Source organism: Haemaphysalis longicornis, unplaced genomic scaffold (assembly GCF_048455015.1).
Source record: "Haemaphysalis longicornis isolate Haplotype H1 unplaced genomic scaffold, Haemaphysalis longicornis Haplotype H1 scaffold_25, whole genome shotgun sequence".
Taxonomy (NCBI): Eukaryota; Metazoa; Arthropoda; class Arachnida; order Ixodida; family Ixodidae; genus Haemaphysalis; species Haemaphysalis longicornis.
This window is the reverse complement of record NW_027526314.1, coordinates 3899416-3916345: the sequence shown is the minus strand read 5'-3', so window position 1 is coordinate 3916345 and position 16930 is coordinate 3899416. Positions and strand designations below refer to the sequence as shown.

The 16930-nt window shown below is 45.6% G+C and overlaps 1 protein-coding gene across 1 annotated transcript in view; it reads right to left on the bottom strand.

Moving 5' to 3' along the window:
* Positions 1-1966: 1966 nt before the first annotated feature.
* The window catches only part of LOC144172648 (ecdysteroid-regulated 16 kDa protein-like), a 46583-nt gene continuing 31619 nt past the window's right edge, over positions 1967-16930 (bottom strand). Inside the window, exons 3-4 of the mRNA XM_077701289.1 lie at positions 4898-5076; positions 1967-2147 (exon numbers count right to left, since the gene is read on the bottom strand). Coding sequence (XP_077557415.1) covers positions 2064-2147; positions 4898-5076 — 263 coding nt within the window. The 3' untranslated portion in view covers positions 1967-2063. The remainder of the gene's footprint in view (positions 2148-4897; positions 5077-16930) is intronic.

Genomic DNA, 16930 nt, shown 5'->3' with positions numbered 1-16930 from the left:
AGAGTCCTTCAATGCCTTTCTGGTCATGAAACTTCGCCGTCACGCTGTGGGAGCGCTTTGTACGCTGCCCAGGGAGGCCGCACCGCGGCGCTGGTGTTGATCGGAGGGCAGCCGGGGGCGTGGTCAGAGCGCGTTTGGCAGGGAACGGACCACGGAGTAAGATAAAACAGACGCTCGCCGCCTTATCAGCAGTGCGCTTTCGCTTTACGTGTCGTGGGCCGCTCAAATGGACTTGTCATTTTGTGAGTGGCGAAAAAATTTGGTGCGAACGGGCGTGCTGCTACTGCGTTCCTGCCTGCCAGTCTGGCTACAGAGCAGCGGCGGCCGCCCGATGCCCTCCGATCTGCGGTGGCGCCCCTCGCGGTAGCCTTTGTCCCCGTACGAAACTTGGCCGGGAGTTTCATGACTAGAGAAGCATTGAAGGGCTCTGGTAGAGTCTTCTTTTAATGTACTTTCCAGGCACGAAGTTTTTGTACAACTCTTAACATATTACTGGTGGTGAAGGTAAATTACTGCTAATCGTTTTTGAATACTTCTCAAGTGCACTCCACCATACAAGTTTGCTCAGTATTTGTTTTTGTGACTTGAGTCAGCGCTGACCACTTGCCCATATTGGCTAACCTGGTGGACCACGGCAGGCAAGGCCTTAGCCACTTCTTTGTTTTTGTTTCAATTTTTTAAATGGTAACGAATGATCTTCTTGCTGCAAATAGAAAAAAGCTGGTCAATAGCAGTGATATTGCTTACGTTACATAAGGCCACATAACATAAGGCCACACATTACATAAGGCCACAACAGATGTCCGATCTTTGAAGAAGGCCAAGAAACAGAAAATGCTCAATGCGTTTTACTTTTCCGGTGCCTGCAGAACAGTAATATTTGGGCTCGGGTATTTTGTGCCAACCTTACGAAAGGACAGTCACACTTACTGGGTATGTTCTAAAAGCGCTTCATGTGTTAAAAACAGTGAAAAAAAATTATTGCCGTGGCCCTTTAAATATGCCTTGTTGTTGGTGTCTTAAGCACAAACTTTTAACTACATTATTCCAAGTTTTTAAGTTTTTTGTGTTACAAGGAAAAATAAAAAATAACAAATAACACTGTCCACAGCCACAAGAAACCCTCCTACGTATTTGAGGCCTTATTGCTTTTTGTGCTCGGTGAAAATAGCAAGGACAGGCAGACGTTTATGCTATAATCAAATAACATCAGTACCATTTCTCGTCTTCCTAAAGTAAAGTCTGAGTTAAAAAAGAAACCCTGAGTCTTTCCACTCTGCTAAGGTGTATGGCCAGCGAAGCTGAATTGAGTTGAAATTTCGAACGAAGGTACAAAATCATTTGTTGTTCTGATACGTGGTCATCGCGACGAAAGGTATACGCGCGACGCACGCACCGCCTCGGGAGAGCAAACGAAAAAGAAATCAGGCACGCAAACCAATGGCACCATGACAAAAAGAGGGCGGTTTGAGCATAGGTGAACGTCGCCGACGCCGGTCGCAACGTGGCAAATCTTCGAGAAACTTTTCGAGTTAAAGCAATTGCGGACCAAGTAAAAGCAAGTCAGCACGAAAACAAAAACAAACAGCACACACACACGAACGCTTCGCACTGTGGGACACCTGTTGCTCCAAAGACACGCGGAGCCTGCGGAGTTCCTGCTTACGCAAATAAGAAATCGACGGAACCCAAGACATACGCCGCTACGCTGTAGAAAGGTGAAAACAGTAACCGTTTTTTTTTTCAAATTATTTCCTCTTTGCTTGTGCCGTCAATGAAATAATGGAGGGCGTTTCAATTAATTTGATGGCCCGGGAACCAGCCTTCACCTTCGTAATTATGCTGCCTGCCTTATCGCAAACTGACCAACCTGGTAACAGATAGTGTAGTTAGTTGCAGGTGTAAGCATCGGAAAATTACATTTTTACACGTTCGCTGTGGATAATAGCGGAACTTGAAAATTACGCATGCTTGGTAAAAACGTTTATTAGACATTTGCAATGCGGATGCATTGGCTAGGTAATAAAAAATGCCGCAAAACAAAAGAACTGCACGGGCACATTCTAATCGACCACTTTGACGGGAACGAGGAAGCAGAAGATGGTTTTGTTGTCTCCCTTCATGCTCCATTCCACGTTGGCATCCACCTACAAATACCCAAAGAGACAGGCACATCGGTTAGGTGTACAACGGCAATATTTGCCTGTATGCAGAAACCAATCAATGGTCACTTAACAAACGGAGAGTACTCCTCGGAAACATGTACATAATGAGAATTCTTTCCTGCACAACTCACCCTTGTCGACAGCTGTTTCTGAAACCTCACTTTGAAACTCTCTTTACCAACAGGCCTCGGACTATTCCAACCATGTTTTTCAGGTACCGCATTCTTAATGAAGCCCTTGACTTTTATGTAGATGATACCATGCTGGTCACCCACAGTACCGGTTATGCTCCATGGGAATACCGCAAGCCACAATGTGACTTTTCCCTGCTGAAGTACAATAAGCACAACACTCCCAAAGAACTACTACAGCAAGAGTTCTTAGATATCCAGTTCAGGTATGCTGGATGTGCTACTTACTTCACGGATGGTTCCAAAGGAGAAAGACATGTGGGAGCAGCTGCAATTGGACCTTATTATGACGAATGCCAACGGCTCAGACCTGACGCTAGTATCTTCACTGCCGAACTGCATGCCATACAGCTCGTTTTAAACAAAGTATGCACTGAAAGGACACCACAGTCAATCATCTTCTCTGACTCTCTCAGCGCGCTAGCAGCCCTGTGTTCAGGAAACAAAACCAAACATCCACTTGTCCAACAAGTACTTAACCAACTAATGGACTGTAGGAAAAATCACTTAGACGTGAGTTTCTGTTGTGTACCGAGTCATGTAGGAATTGTTGGCAATGAAAAGGCAGATGCCCTCGCAGCCCAGACAAAAGAGCTGGAGGTGACAGAAACTCGTTTACCCTACCAGGATTACAGACGGAGACTAAAATTATCAATAACGAAGAAGTGGCAGTCTGAATGGACAGAACTCAATGAAAACAAGCTCCACCTTGTGAAGCCGCACCTGAGAGAGTGGCAGAGCTGCAGACATAAAGAAAGATATGTAGAGGTGGTGTTATGTCGCCTAAGAATTGGGCACACGCGCTTGACCCACAACTTCCTATTGCTGGGAGAAGACCCTCCAGAATGTGAGCAATGTGGGAAGCGCCTTACAGTAATACACATACTTATCGAGTGTCCTAGTTACGAAAACAAACGTCGGGAATTTTTTTTCCACTTTTATAAATTTCAAATTCCATTGCACCCTGCTTTACTGCTTGGCGATGAACCCCTGGTTCCCTTGGAAAAGGTTTTTAAATTTTTGAGTGCCATCAAGCTTTTAGACAAACTTTGATATTACCATGTTACATCATTTTTTCTTGAGCGGTTTTTAAATTTTTGAGTGCACTCAAGCTTTTACAGAAACTTTGATTTTACCACTTTACATGATTTTTACAAGAGCCTTTTACCGTAGTGTGTTCAAAATATTTACCTTGTGTCTGGCGCATTATAGCCAAATTTGGCTGCTGCGCCAATAAAATCCAAATTCATTCATTCCCTCCCCCCCCCCCCCGTTCCATTATTGTAACTTCTTAATTTAACACTACTGACCACGTATCTCAATATCAGGAACAGTTTGCACCACCCTAGATATGCGCTGAAATTTATCATGCAACTCAAGGAAGCACCAGCAATGACTTGTACAACTGTTGTATCATGTCAAGGAACGAAGCAAGGAGGAAATGGCAGAGTGCACTTCTCCCCGTTATTTAAGGGGCGTTTTCTGGCTACACCGGAAAGGCCATGGCTTTATCTTTCTGCCTTTTTGTAGGTTCATTGCAAATAACCGGCCGTCTGTAAAAAAGCTCACTTTATGTAAAACAGCTACAGAACAATGTATACCCGCTGTGTATACTTATAATCTTTGGCGAATCAGATATTTAAATGGTTTTCAACAATTTGGCTTGTGTGCCGCACGCCTATAATTGAAAATAGACGCGTTTTACCTCCGTGAGCAGTACGTTGGCTAGGGTTAATGTCACAAAACACTGTCTCACCTTTTTGCGTAAACTGCGATCCCGTAACTTGAAGTGACAACTTAGCACATCGGATTTTCTGATTCTTTCATTAATCAGAAAATTAATCAAATTACTGTCCAGGACGTACATTGCGTGATCTTCTGACCATTTTTTGTTTGTTGGTTTGTTTTTGTCGCATGGAAAATGATTGCTCAAATCTGGATGGCACGAGGAAGAAGTAGCTCTCTTTCCTCCCGCCGCCTATGCCAACGCCTGCAGGCACCCACCCACCTATGCCCCTCTAGGTAATTATGTACAGGTAAACATAAACGAGCTGCATAAAAATTATTGCATATTTTTCCCCCGTCACTACAAACTTTTAGGAATAACAACCGGGCAATTTCGATTATCTTAACCCTTGTTATGCGATTCTGCTAAGGTTCTAAGTGTCCCCGTGCATCGTAAGGTAGATTGATTTAATGTCGATAAATGGCCGGCTAAACCGTATTTGCTAATCATCTAAAGTCAGGGGACAAATCAGGGGTCACTTTCTGATGTATAGGCCCTACGAGGAGCATAGCAACTCCACATAATAAATAACTCGGTTCATGAGTGTGCACTGTCATTCCACGCAGTACATAGACAGGGCCAACAAATTGGTAATAAAAGCAGCCGTAAAAAGAGCTTCATCAGGGCGACGCCTTCGAGTTGTTCGTTGGTGCTGCCATAAGTATCCAGGGGTATGAGAAAGGAAACTAGGGGCGTGTTTGCGAATAGATTAGACCGTGCAAGACGAGATAATGAGACAGAAAAACAGGGCAGACCGATGGAAAGCTGGAGAGGACGTTGAGCGTAGAGCGGAGGGTGTACGAAGTGCCAACTTCCAGCGGACAGGTGAGGCCATTGTTCTTGCAAGCGTTCTTCCGGAATCCGGGGAAGGGCAGCCACACCTTGTTGCTCAGCTCGCCCCGAAGCTTCATCTCCAGCCTTTGGAAGCTCTCAGCTGCGTAAAAGCAAGTAAGGAAATAGGTGCAGGTTTAACAGTTAGAAACCTTGTTATCACGAGCTAAAGCAAAGATTATGCGCGCAGTGTTTCGTGAAAGTTTCCCTTTGCTTCAGATTCCGCAGTCAGCCGTCTCAGTGTATCTACTGGATTACTGGATGCAGCTAGAACCACTAAATAAGGTACGCTTAAGAGTAACGACACTGATGCACGGCGGCAGCCATTTTGGTGCGTGACTCCAGGGTGGCCACCTCTATGCGCCCTATTGCGGCTGACATTGACGGGCGGGATTGGTCCGGGCGCCGTTTAGCAACCATTACAGCGGCGTTTACTTCTCGAAAATTTAGAGACAGCGGGCCGGTGCAATAGGATCAGGTTCGGTCACGCTATCGTAGCTTACTTAGTGGCTCTAGGTTACGCTAGAGCCACTAATTAAGCTACGTTTTTGAAGTCACTATAGGTTACGCTAGGCCACTGTCGTTATTTCCCAGCGGCAAGCGGTGCAGGCGTTTTCCACCTTCCCACCGGTTGAAACAGCCCAGTACAGAGCAGCACGGCACCGCTACTCTATCTGTGGGCTTAAAAACTCGCTCTCAACGTGTCATACAGCCCCACTGCGCTCCGAAAATCACGCCTTATCGAAAAGCGCACGCGCGGCCACACAGAGGCACCAAATGTCAACGCCCATGGGCCTTCCGGGGTAAACAAATGTCACGTGACGCGATTCGACCAATGGCCGCTGTCGGCAGCATAAAATTATGACAGAAAAGAGTGCCGATACTCTGAAACCTGATCTAGTGGCTCGAGATGCAGCCTTTCGCCTGCGCTGAAGAGCCCGCACGGACAGCTCAACCTGCGCATCATTGATGGCGATACTGAGGGCAAGCGCAGGCGAAGCAGCCGTTAAACCATCACCTAGTCAGGGAGTCCGCTCGCGATGAAGTGCACGCACAGACGACCCAGCTGGCGCTGAGCTATCGAGGGCAGGCGAAGCAGCCGTTTCACCCCGATCGCCAAGTCACGCGGTACCGCAGCAACGAGGCTCCGAACGAGCGTTCGGGGCGCTTGCATTTTACTCATCTCCAAAAGCGGTGAAAACTGTTGCCAGGTGGTCATACCTGTTTGTGTGTGTGTGTGTGTGTGCGTGTGGCAACACCGTTGTGCACAAAGCAAAGGGTGACGAAATACTCACCACCCTTCTTGGGGGGTGCTGAAAAGGTGTGCAATAGGTGTTCGGCCGTACATAAAAGTACACAACTTATTGAACATAATAACTACAGCAGTGTGCCCACTCTGCCTCACGTTTGAAATAGTTGTTGCCAATCCACAAGCTGACTTGCATATGCTGACATTAAAATGCATAATTAGAAAATTAGCACTAAAATATTTGATTTTTGCGACAGGCATTGCGACAAGTCCTCTATAAGAGGACTTTCATCTGCTTGCTATAAAAGCAAGAAGAGCGAACGTATTTGTAAAGTAAACAGGTATATACTTGCTCTCCCAGTGCATCGCGTTGGTTTTTTTGCTCAATTCATTTGTGACTTGTGCGTGTTGAATGTATCTGTATGTTGTGCTCCGGGCTTACTAAGCGGTCCACTTTATCACGCGTAGCTGTGCTGCCGATATAACGCGCACACCCTTTTTTATCCTTACGCCCTTTTTTAGACAAAACACATTTTAAAGGTGTATGCCACGGGACGAGTGTTCTAGACCATTTACAGCCAGAAAGAGTGCAAAAAAATTAGTGGGGATGAAGAAAGTACTCATATAGCGTACCCTGCTCCTGGCGGCACCCAAAAGTCAAATTAAAACAGTTACGAAGCGTATTCTTGGCATATACTAACTGATAAGATAAGCTGGTTAATAATTTGTTAAATGATTTTTAGGTTTCAGTCCGTTTACAGTTAATATAACGACCCAGGGATGCTAACATGACATTTCTTGCAGCATCTAGAGCTCAGTAAATGAGTGAAGATATTAAAATACGACACTATTCGCAATCCATACCAACTATCCCTTCATTGAGGTGAGGCAATCTTGAAATGGAATCTCCGTCATTTTATGAAAGATTCAGTGTTAATTGGAACAAAAGGTCACCTATGGTAGTCGGGGCCATTCAAGGATATCAGGCACGTTAAAAGATAGTGGGAGCGCTCAGTAACTGCTCAGGGCATTTAATATGATTGTTCGGAAGAGCAAATACTCCCCACTTCCTCGACACGTGTAGAAGCTCAGCTCGTTCATTCAAATAGAACGTGTGTGAAAACCCTAATTGTGGGGAGACCTTGGCAGCGTCTGAGAACGAACACTCTTCCTGCAAGTACTGCACTCCGGGCACGCACGCAGGCTTCCAGCCCACAGAAAGAAAAAAGGAGGAAAAAGTGAGCGAGCATTGATTCTACTGTTCTATATAAACTCCGTGTTGTGTATTTTTTTGTTTTTGCTTTAGAAGATGGCGTATTTTATCTTCGACATCTAATCATACAAGACAGACAATGTCGGTTTACACCAAAATCTGACCATTGTTCTAGGTTAAACCTTGTGTCAAGTTGCTCCCAGAGACAAAAACCTGTACATAAATTCCAATAGTTGCCTACTAAAGACGCTTCTCTTCATTTCGAGTGTTGTAACAGACACATTTGCCTATGAGTAACCAAATGTGGCTATTTTTTGTCGTTTTGGGCTACATTCGGTGTCTTTTCATTTCATACAGTAATATTTGTGGTTGTCTTTATTTTTACCAATGACATACATTTATATTATTAAATCATTAATTGTCTTAACTTCACAAATTATGCATTTTAGACCTGTTACAATGCGGTACTAGGTTGGCGCTTTTTTAACCATTTTTAGTGTGTGTTTTCGAGTTTTCTATTTTGATTCTATCGCGTGAGGGCGGTAACAGCGGATTGGGATTTCGTCAGTTCGTACTTATTATCTTTGGTCCCTTTGCTCCATTTTCTTCGACAAATAATCTATATTTACGCCGTCATAACGAATAAATGTGTTAACTTCGCGAAATATTCATTTTTATTCCTATACAACGCGTCCCACGGCTTTGTGTTCTGGGGTACTCCTCAAACAACGTTTCTGCATTGCTTAAAATCTGCAAGTACCCTTTTCGGTGAAGCAGTTTTTGTGCAGGGATCTGTGTCGTGCCCGGCGTGAATTCTAGCCTCTAAAAAGTAGCCTGCGGACATTTTATTTCTCCGACTTTTGTTGGTTTTTTTTTAAGAATATATGTTTACAGGGCTGTGGGTGGCTTGATCTCTCCTCCTAATGGTCGCCTTTTTAATGACAAAAAAATTATTTTAACTGAAACGCATGAATAGACACCAGCGAAAATTATTTTATCTACCACATACTAAAACATTTATCAATATATTGTTTCTTTGATAAGCAACTACTGGTGCAGGATCACAATGTTCCAAATGTACCGTGTGCTCTTGCGCTAAGGTAAAAATCAGCTTTAGGCTGGACTATCGAATCCTTAAATTTTAGCATTTCATGGCGACACGGCATGGTGTGATGAGAGTGGCCCCAAGACTCACAGAATGGTTTTAGTTTTAGTATTGGTGACCAAATAATTTCGGCAAAATTCATTGAAAGAATTACAATTTAAGTATTTCTATGTGAACAAAAAAACAAAAATTCTAGCGTTGCGCACTCGATTAGGGTTCATATAGGCTACAGAAGGGCATACTTTCGCTCCTGCATGTCGCACCTGGTATGAATTAACTATAAGTCACGCGAGCGCTTAAAAGAAATACTCCATAATGACGTCCAACACTACAGACTTGGATATCTCCGGCACACTTCGCACCCTTAAAACTGGTAGTGCTTACGGCTGTGACAACTTACTTAAACGTGCAACATATAAAATCAGTGGTATGCCTGATCTCTCGACCATTCAGGAGTACGAAGTTCCAAACTCATAATTAGCCACTAAGTGTAGTTAGCTAAACCTGCTTTTCCCTATGCATGTTTATTTATTTTTCTCTCCCTACGATGATTTCGCTAAAGCATCTTTTTGTTTCCTTCTTTCTATTTGAGATTCAGCCTTAGCTTGCATCTAACCATCCCATGATTGCTGCACCGAATCATACTTAGCACGTCTACGTCTTGCATACATTTCGTTCTTTACTGTACCATCGGGGACTTTTCCGTGTCCTTTTCCTATTATTTTGTTTGTAGAGAATATTTTCATCAACCTCCGGCTATTTCTCTCCGCAATCCCACCAGTGTATCTCCTCGACTGCTGCGATCGTCTATTCCGAAGTTTCCCACTGACCTTTCTCCATTTGCTTCTTACCGACCTTTGCGTTAATGTCTCCCATCACAATCGTGAACTGTGTGGTTGCCTTCCTCATTGCTGATTAGTCGTCCTCGTATAAGCTGTCTACGGCTTCATCATCATAGCTGGTTGTTACCGCATAGGCCTGTACTATCTTAAACATGTATCGCTTGCTTATCTTGATCACAACAGCCGCTACCCCCTCGGTAATTCCGAAAAACTTGTTCACGTCTCCTGATATTTTTCTGTGGGTTGAAAATCCCACCCAGTGTTCTTTCTTCTCTTGGGGTCCTCTGTAGCACGAATATGCCCGCTAGTAAGCTCCATGAAACCTTCTCTTGTGTTCCCCCCTTGGCTTAATGTCCCACTTAAAGTCCCACTAATAATATCCCATTTATTGTACGAGAGTTTCTCTAGTAGTAAAGTTAAGCTAAATAATATTTCTGTATAATTTCTGTATAATTTTTTTCCTGCATACTATTTATGTATAATTTCCGGGCTATACGATTGTCTGTTGTCGGCATACTGTGATATAACTTGTTATATCTACTTGACAAGAATATGTTTTATAACTATTACTACAACGAAGGCCCTGTTCGGAATGACAGGGGTTGGCAACGACAGGAACCTTGCCTTCAATACCGCGCAACATTTCGTTTGCCCGGATAAATCCACCTCCAACTTTAAAAACTTCACTTTAGGTGTGTGGAGGATGGTCGTGACAATCTAAATGACACTAGTGACGAAAACTACCACATTTTATTACTCAGTAAGGTTGATGTTTGGGCTAGTTGGTTCCACATGCTTAAGCTACAACGCAATAAAAAAAAACACAAGGACAAGTAAGGGACATACGCCGCACTGCGTATGCCTTTTACTAGCCCTTCTGTGTGTTTTTATTGTATTGTAGCTTAAACATTTTATTAGTCCGCGTACGTCTCGTGCAGGCCGTGAATGACTGCATGGATAAGCGTAGCCTTCTGGGCACGTTGGTACTCCATAATTACACCAAAGGGGGGACACGGACGAAGTGAGGACGTGCACACACGGCGCAAACTTCCAACTGCATTTTATTGGGCCATTGTGTGAACCGTATAAACTTCACAAGGATCGGCTGCGCATGCGTAAGCATAAAGAAAGATTAAACGCCTGGCGACGTGGCAGTCAAGAAAGCCAATCCTTCTCGTGTATAGAGGCCAAAGGCCACTTTCTCGCGTTCACTGGAAAGACGGCCATGCACCGAGAGAGAGAGAGAGAGAGAGAGAGAGAGAGAGAGAGAGAGAGAGAGAGAGAGAGAGAGAGAGAGAGAGAGAGAGAGAGAGAGAGAGAGAGAGAGAGAGAGAGAGAGAGAGAGAGAGAGAGAAATAGCTTTTATTTACATAGTGGATTAGGGCGCGGTGGGCGCAACCCTAAGGTTTGGGACAACTTCTGCCGCTCGAGTTACGAGCTCCTTCTGGAGCTGGGCGTCTGAGCGGCCCAACGCCTTCATCACTGGTCAGAGGAATTAATGGTAGAGAATGGGTACTCTGCACAAGCCCACATTTGGTGTTGGACCACGGCCATTTCACAGCAGTGGGGGCAGAGTGTAGATGGGTAGATGGAGCTAGGGGTGGATGTGATGCAGGACGGCCCTGCAGCGTAGGGATTCCATTTGTAGTTGACTCCACAGGATTTCTTCCTCCAGAGAGAGGGATGAGTGAGCGGGGGGAACCTTGCGGTGGGAGAGGCGGTGGTGCTGCCTGACCTCTCTGAAGGTCAGGAGACTATCCCTAGTTGACCTGGCTTCATGGAGGGTAGAGTCCACATCGTATGCCCAGGTGACTCGGGCTGCCGTGTGCTCGGGCTGCCGTGTGGGCCGTCCTCTCCCTCCAATTCTTCCCGTGTGAGCCGGGAACCATTGGAGTTCGACCGTATGGGGTGGCGAATTTAGACAGAGAATTCTGTGTGCCTGGGGCGAAATGAGACTTTTCGCGACGTTTTCGACGGCCGTTTTCGAATCGGAGAATATGATTTCCCAGGTGGGCCTTTGTATTAAAGGCAGAGCGATTGCCGCCTCTTCAGCTACATGTGGCAGTCGGGCACGAAAGGTGAAGGTAGAGAGAGGAGGAAATGATGAGAAGTGAATAAAGGCGATAGCGAATGCTGGTTATGTAAATATTCTGCAGCGTCAAGATAGGACGGTAGCTCTGGAGGGAGAAATTTTCGAGCTAGTGACATGGCTCGATGCGTCAACATTTCGGTGTAAAATGATGAGTGCATATTATTTGGGATGGGTGTAACGAGGATATGATTTCTGATTGATGACTTAAGGCTGCACACTAATGCAAGTCCTTGAGCTGAGCCACTCCCTAGTCTTTCTAGAAGGATTCTGCCCGCGTAGGAGCGTTGCCAGGAGCTTGACTTGGCCAGTGCGGTGGCCTTCTATCAGTTCTGCTGTCAAATTCTATGCCCATGTTTCCCCTAGTCTGGCAGTGTAAGCGTTCGGTGGTAACTGCAGAGCTGCTCAGAATGCTTTGATGATGAGGCCGTCATTTTTCTTAGCTCGTTGTCGGTGAGGCAAAGATAGGTAAGAGCGCATGTAATCCGGCTGATTAGGAACGCATAGACGAGTCTCGGGCGCTCTTGCTCTTTGAGGCCGTGCCCTTTAGCAAGGATCCTTTGGAGCAGGCCGATTACTTGGGTGACATGCGACTAAAGCATTTTGAGCACTTCCGTGGTGCGCCGATTACTCTGCAGTAGAAGTCCTAGAATTCTGAGGCTGGTGACCCGAGGTGCAGGCTTTCCGTCCACTGAAATGTGGATGGAAGCTTCTCGCGAAGGTTCTGATCTTTTAGCGAGCAAAACTAAAAGTTCTGACTTTGTCGAAGAGCACTGAAGGCCCACTGCACTGCCTCACTCGTGTGCTGCAGTGTACCCGGAAAGACGCCCACATAATGCGAATCTTGATGGCCGTAAAACGAGCTCAAAAACATGAAACGTGTTGAAAAACATGAGAAACTGCTTCTTCCGAGAGTAGAATTGGGCGAGTTCGTTAATCCACCTTGAATACTGCAGCGCAGCAAAAAACAAGGACTAAATTTGAGGCACACAGGACGAACGCTGCTGGCACAGAACGTTTGCAGTGTGTGCCTTCATTTTGGTCTGTTTTTGCCACTACGTTTAACACGCACAACCAGTGTTACCATTCACCATTTACGGCCATGGGCAAGTGCGCCGTCAGAGCACGTCAGTGAGTGGTTTCTACTTTGGACGCAAAAGAGGCCGAGTAATTGTCGGGGGGGGGCAACGCCCCAAAAATATCCTACATTTTTACGGTCGACATTTATTTCATTGCTGTTTCTATTCAATACGTCAACTCGATTGTAGATGTGCGATGGAGGCAGTCAGTATGAATGTAACAATCGAAACCCCTGATTGTCTAGGGAAATCCTATTACTCAGACCGTTCAAAACTCTCCCAGTCCGGATGAGCTCCCCGCGAAAAGGGTCTTTCATTTCGTCGAGATAACGAGATCTAAACTACATAAAAATAAACATTTATTCCTCCCCCTCCCCAAGAGAGACCAAGACTCACAAATTATTGTATTTCTTTAGCCAATTTCAGCTGTGCATCCTACCGCATTATTCTGCGATTAAAGGGACTGCGCAACACTTTGTTCAACGTTCTTGAGATCTTAAATGCTTGCAGAACGCAGTCAACCATGACACCCAGTACTTAGACTAGAGATCTCAAAGTACCTCAGCCGAAAATTACTGCTCTTTGCTCATCAAGTAACTTAAAAACTTGCTCAAAAGTTTTTTCTCTCTTTCCCGCTCTTGCGTTCTTCGACGGCTGGAACTACGTCTTTACAGCGCTGTAGCGGCTATTGGCAGGTTTTCCTTCTGTTGCATCAATGAGCGCATTCGGTAGCCACGTTAGAAAGAAAGTCACAAAAACGAAGCAGAAACGGCAGCCGTATGTGCTGCGACGAGCCAATCACGCAGTGCCGCTCCGTGCTGGTGATAAGAGTGGCTTTCGCAGTGCTTCCAGACGCGAAAGAAAGAATGAAAGCGTTTATCGGAGTGTTGCAGAGTCCCTGTAAACAAAACTGGAAACCCCCACCTGCTCAGTGGGTGATGACCAGTTTGCAGCGAGGCAACATGTAAAAAGCTGGTTGCGATCACCGCAACTCGCGCCAGATACATAATCAGCGACTCGAAGGCAGCCATACGTAGCTACAGCAAAGGGCGGATATCCCAAGTCGCCGCAAGAATGCTTCAACAGCTGCGAGCACCAAATTACCGGTCCACGAAACTTATTTGGACTCCTGCACACGAAGGGTTACAGGGAAACGAACAGGCCCACACAGCTGCTTGCGAGATCGTCACCCGAGCAGCAGTTAACCCCCCCGCAGTGGCAACAGATCACTCAGAGAAATTCGACAGCGTCAACTCGTACAAAGAGATAACAAATTACTACAAACTCAGCAGGTGCGAATTTCCGGCCGCCCACCGCACACTCAACGCTGCGCAGGCCAAAGCATGGAGGCAACTTCAAACCAATACCTACCCGAACCCGCTGGCCTATAGTCACTTCCATCCAGAGATCTTCTCGGATAAGTTCAAGCACTGCGGTCACCGCGCAGACCTCACGCACATTATGTGGAAATGCCAAAGAAAACCACGGAGCAAGACCCCTCTACACCCCATAGATATCAACCACCTAGAGCACTGGGAAACCCTGCTGCGCAGCTCTGATCTTCTAACGCAGCTACGCCTTGTCCAGATGGCCGAAGAAGCCGCCAGGGACCAAGATCTTCTGGCTGACTAACGCGGCAAAGAGAGTCCAAGCTCTCTACTTCTGGGCAAATAAAGTTCTTTCTCTCTCTCTCTCTCCGACGACGCCGAAAGGCTGTCGCGCTTGCGCCGCTTGTTAGCAGAGAAGCATGTCCAGGCAAACCTCTGCTCTAAACGCCTGGTATAGAGCGTCCGCGGCCCTTCAACAGCTTAGCAGCTGCCGTCCGCGTAACCCCTCGTTATTAGGACATCAGCCTATTCAAAACCTCGTTTCATCCGCCTTCGTAACGAGCCAACTAGCTTCAATTTGAACTGTCCATAAAACATACAAAAACATTAAAAATTTTAGAAGAAATGACAATACTAGTTAACGCTAATATTCAACAATACTCACCCATCAAATATTTTGTCACAATTTCACTCACACGCAGAAACAAAGTCAGGGGCAAATAACGTGATAATAGCCTTTAGATCGTTTGTATTTACCATTGTTCTTCAGTAAGACATTTTCTGTGTAATCATCTTGTTTAATTACCTTTTTATGTTTTTTTTTTTAATTTTAAATCCATACATCCATTTTCAATTTTTTAATTTACCCGTTATACCTCGGTGGAACGGGAAGGGTTTCAGTTCTTGAGCCCGTTTTAATAAAGTCCATTTTCAAGATTTCCCAAGCTACAAACACCCCACCTTCTACTCCCGCTTCCCCCACTTGACCAAGCGTCTTCCTGTTGCACAAAGTCTCTCTCTCTCTCTCTCTCTCTCTCTCTCTCTCTCTCTCTCTCTCTCTCTCTCTCTCTCTCTCTCTCTCTCTGTTAGAAGCGTTTTATGCTCCCCCTACAGTGGAGTTAGAGCAAATCATAACCGCTTTTAACGAAGTATCTCTTATATCGAAGCCAGTTTCCTGTACCGAGTACTTCGCTATAGGGATGGTTCACTGTATGTGTTGCGCGTTATAAAACACTGGTTCCGTCTACATGGCCGCCTTCGCGCGCGCTGGGCTATCCTTCGGTGAAAAATGAAGTAAAGAAACTGGACGATCCAACTGTGCAACTAGCTTGCATAGCACGCAGTACTCGCGTTGTTTGAAGTCAATACCAAGCACGTATATGATGGAGGTATACACCCACGAGGTACGCTGCGCTGATAAACTCTTGCGCATAATTTCTGCTGATACAAAAAATATTGTGATGACCTCTTTAACCTGCAGCTTGCCGTGTGCTTTTCGTCAGCAGGTTCAAGTCGCCCACTGTTTGGGGCGCTCAAGTTATATAGAACAGGCGTAACAGCCTGTCCCACGAACAGAATTTTTTTTTTCGTTTGGTGGAAGCGGTGAAATTGCAATATATAGCTGAAACCTCTGGGTCACAGTACTGAAAATGCCGCGCGCACACGACAGAAGGAAGTTTTGCGTCATCAAGCCTTCGATGTGACGCCATGTCGGGCTTAGTCACAGCCTGTATTTTAAAAAACATTTCCCTTCAGGTTCCCTTATAATGCGATAAAACCCTACTTTTGAATTGCGTTTGACTGAAGTTATGCTACTAACCCTAACCTTCGCTTGTTTGAAACTAGACATGAAACGACTGTTCTATTCAAAGGGTGCCCTCACAAGTGATAGCTAACTGACCCGGCCATTACTGCTCTTACTATATCCACCACAACATACTACGCAATGCACCTGATGTCCATCGTGGCATCGTCCCCACATTACGGCGGTTTAGGGCTTGAAGCGGGTTAAGCAAGCGAAAATTCCCGTGTGTACGAGATTTCGGCGCACGTTAATGATCCCCAGGTGGTCAAAATTAATCCGGAGCCCTCCACTACGGCGCGCCTCATCGCCTGCGCTGCGTCGGAGCGTTATACCCTACAATCAAGCAGGGTTAGGCAAGTGAAAAGCCATGGCTGGAAATATCAGACTTTCACCAGGATAAACATATGTCGTGTTCCTTGTATGTAAAAATTGTGGCGCTTCCCCTACTATATAAGTAAGTGAAAGGCAGCGCAAGGCAGTATGTATTTACACAGCAGGTGGAGCAACTGGCCATGCGGCAGCGCCGCCGCCCTTCTTTCTCACCGAAGTCATTAAACGAGTTTGTAGTTGCAGCTGTGGCATTCAAGTCAGCAGGTCAGCGTACCTCCGGCACCTACACAAAGGAGGCTGGCACCCAAAAACTGCTCTTCGCAAAGCTCTTCACTACGTCCACTCGGCTACTGTGTACAACCACGATTTAAGACTCCATTTACCACAAAAAGGCTGCAGGATTATTTTGAACAATCGTGTGACCCTTCGAAGTTCCTTACGCCAGTCCCTACACGTGAATGCTTTATGCGGTGCACCCAATTTCTCGGGCAGCCATTTAGTTTGTCTGTCAAAAGGCTGAACAAAGTGTCAGCTTAATGCTTGGAACCCTAGTTGGGACATGATTTATGAGCAAAGAAACCCAAGTTTCCAATAAACAGCGAAAGTGCCGGTGTACGGCATTCATCTTTGAGCCCCTCCTCCACCCTTCCTAACCCGAAAAAAAAAAAGCATGCATGCTTTTATTTGCGCATTGTGAATGGTCATGACTATTCAGAATGCACAAAAGCATTAACTGGCCGACTCAGTGAGGAAGCTGTGCATTGAGATAATTCGTTTCAAGCACACGGCAAATATTCTCAAAGCCTGCATTTAAATTTTTTCTGCGCTATCATGTGCCTTTTGCTGATCGATGGGCGCGTAACACAAGCGGATATTTTTACACACATTTATTGTTGTAACAAAACACAGGGCATTCTT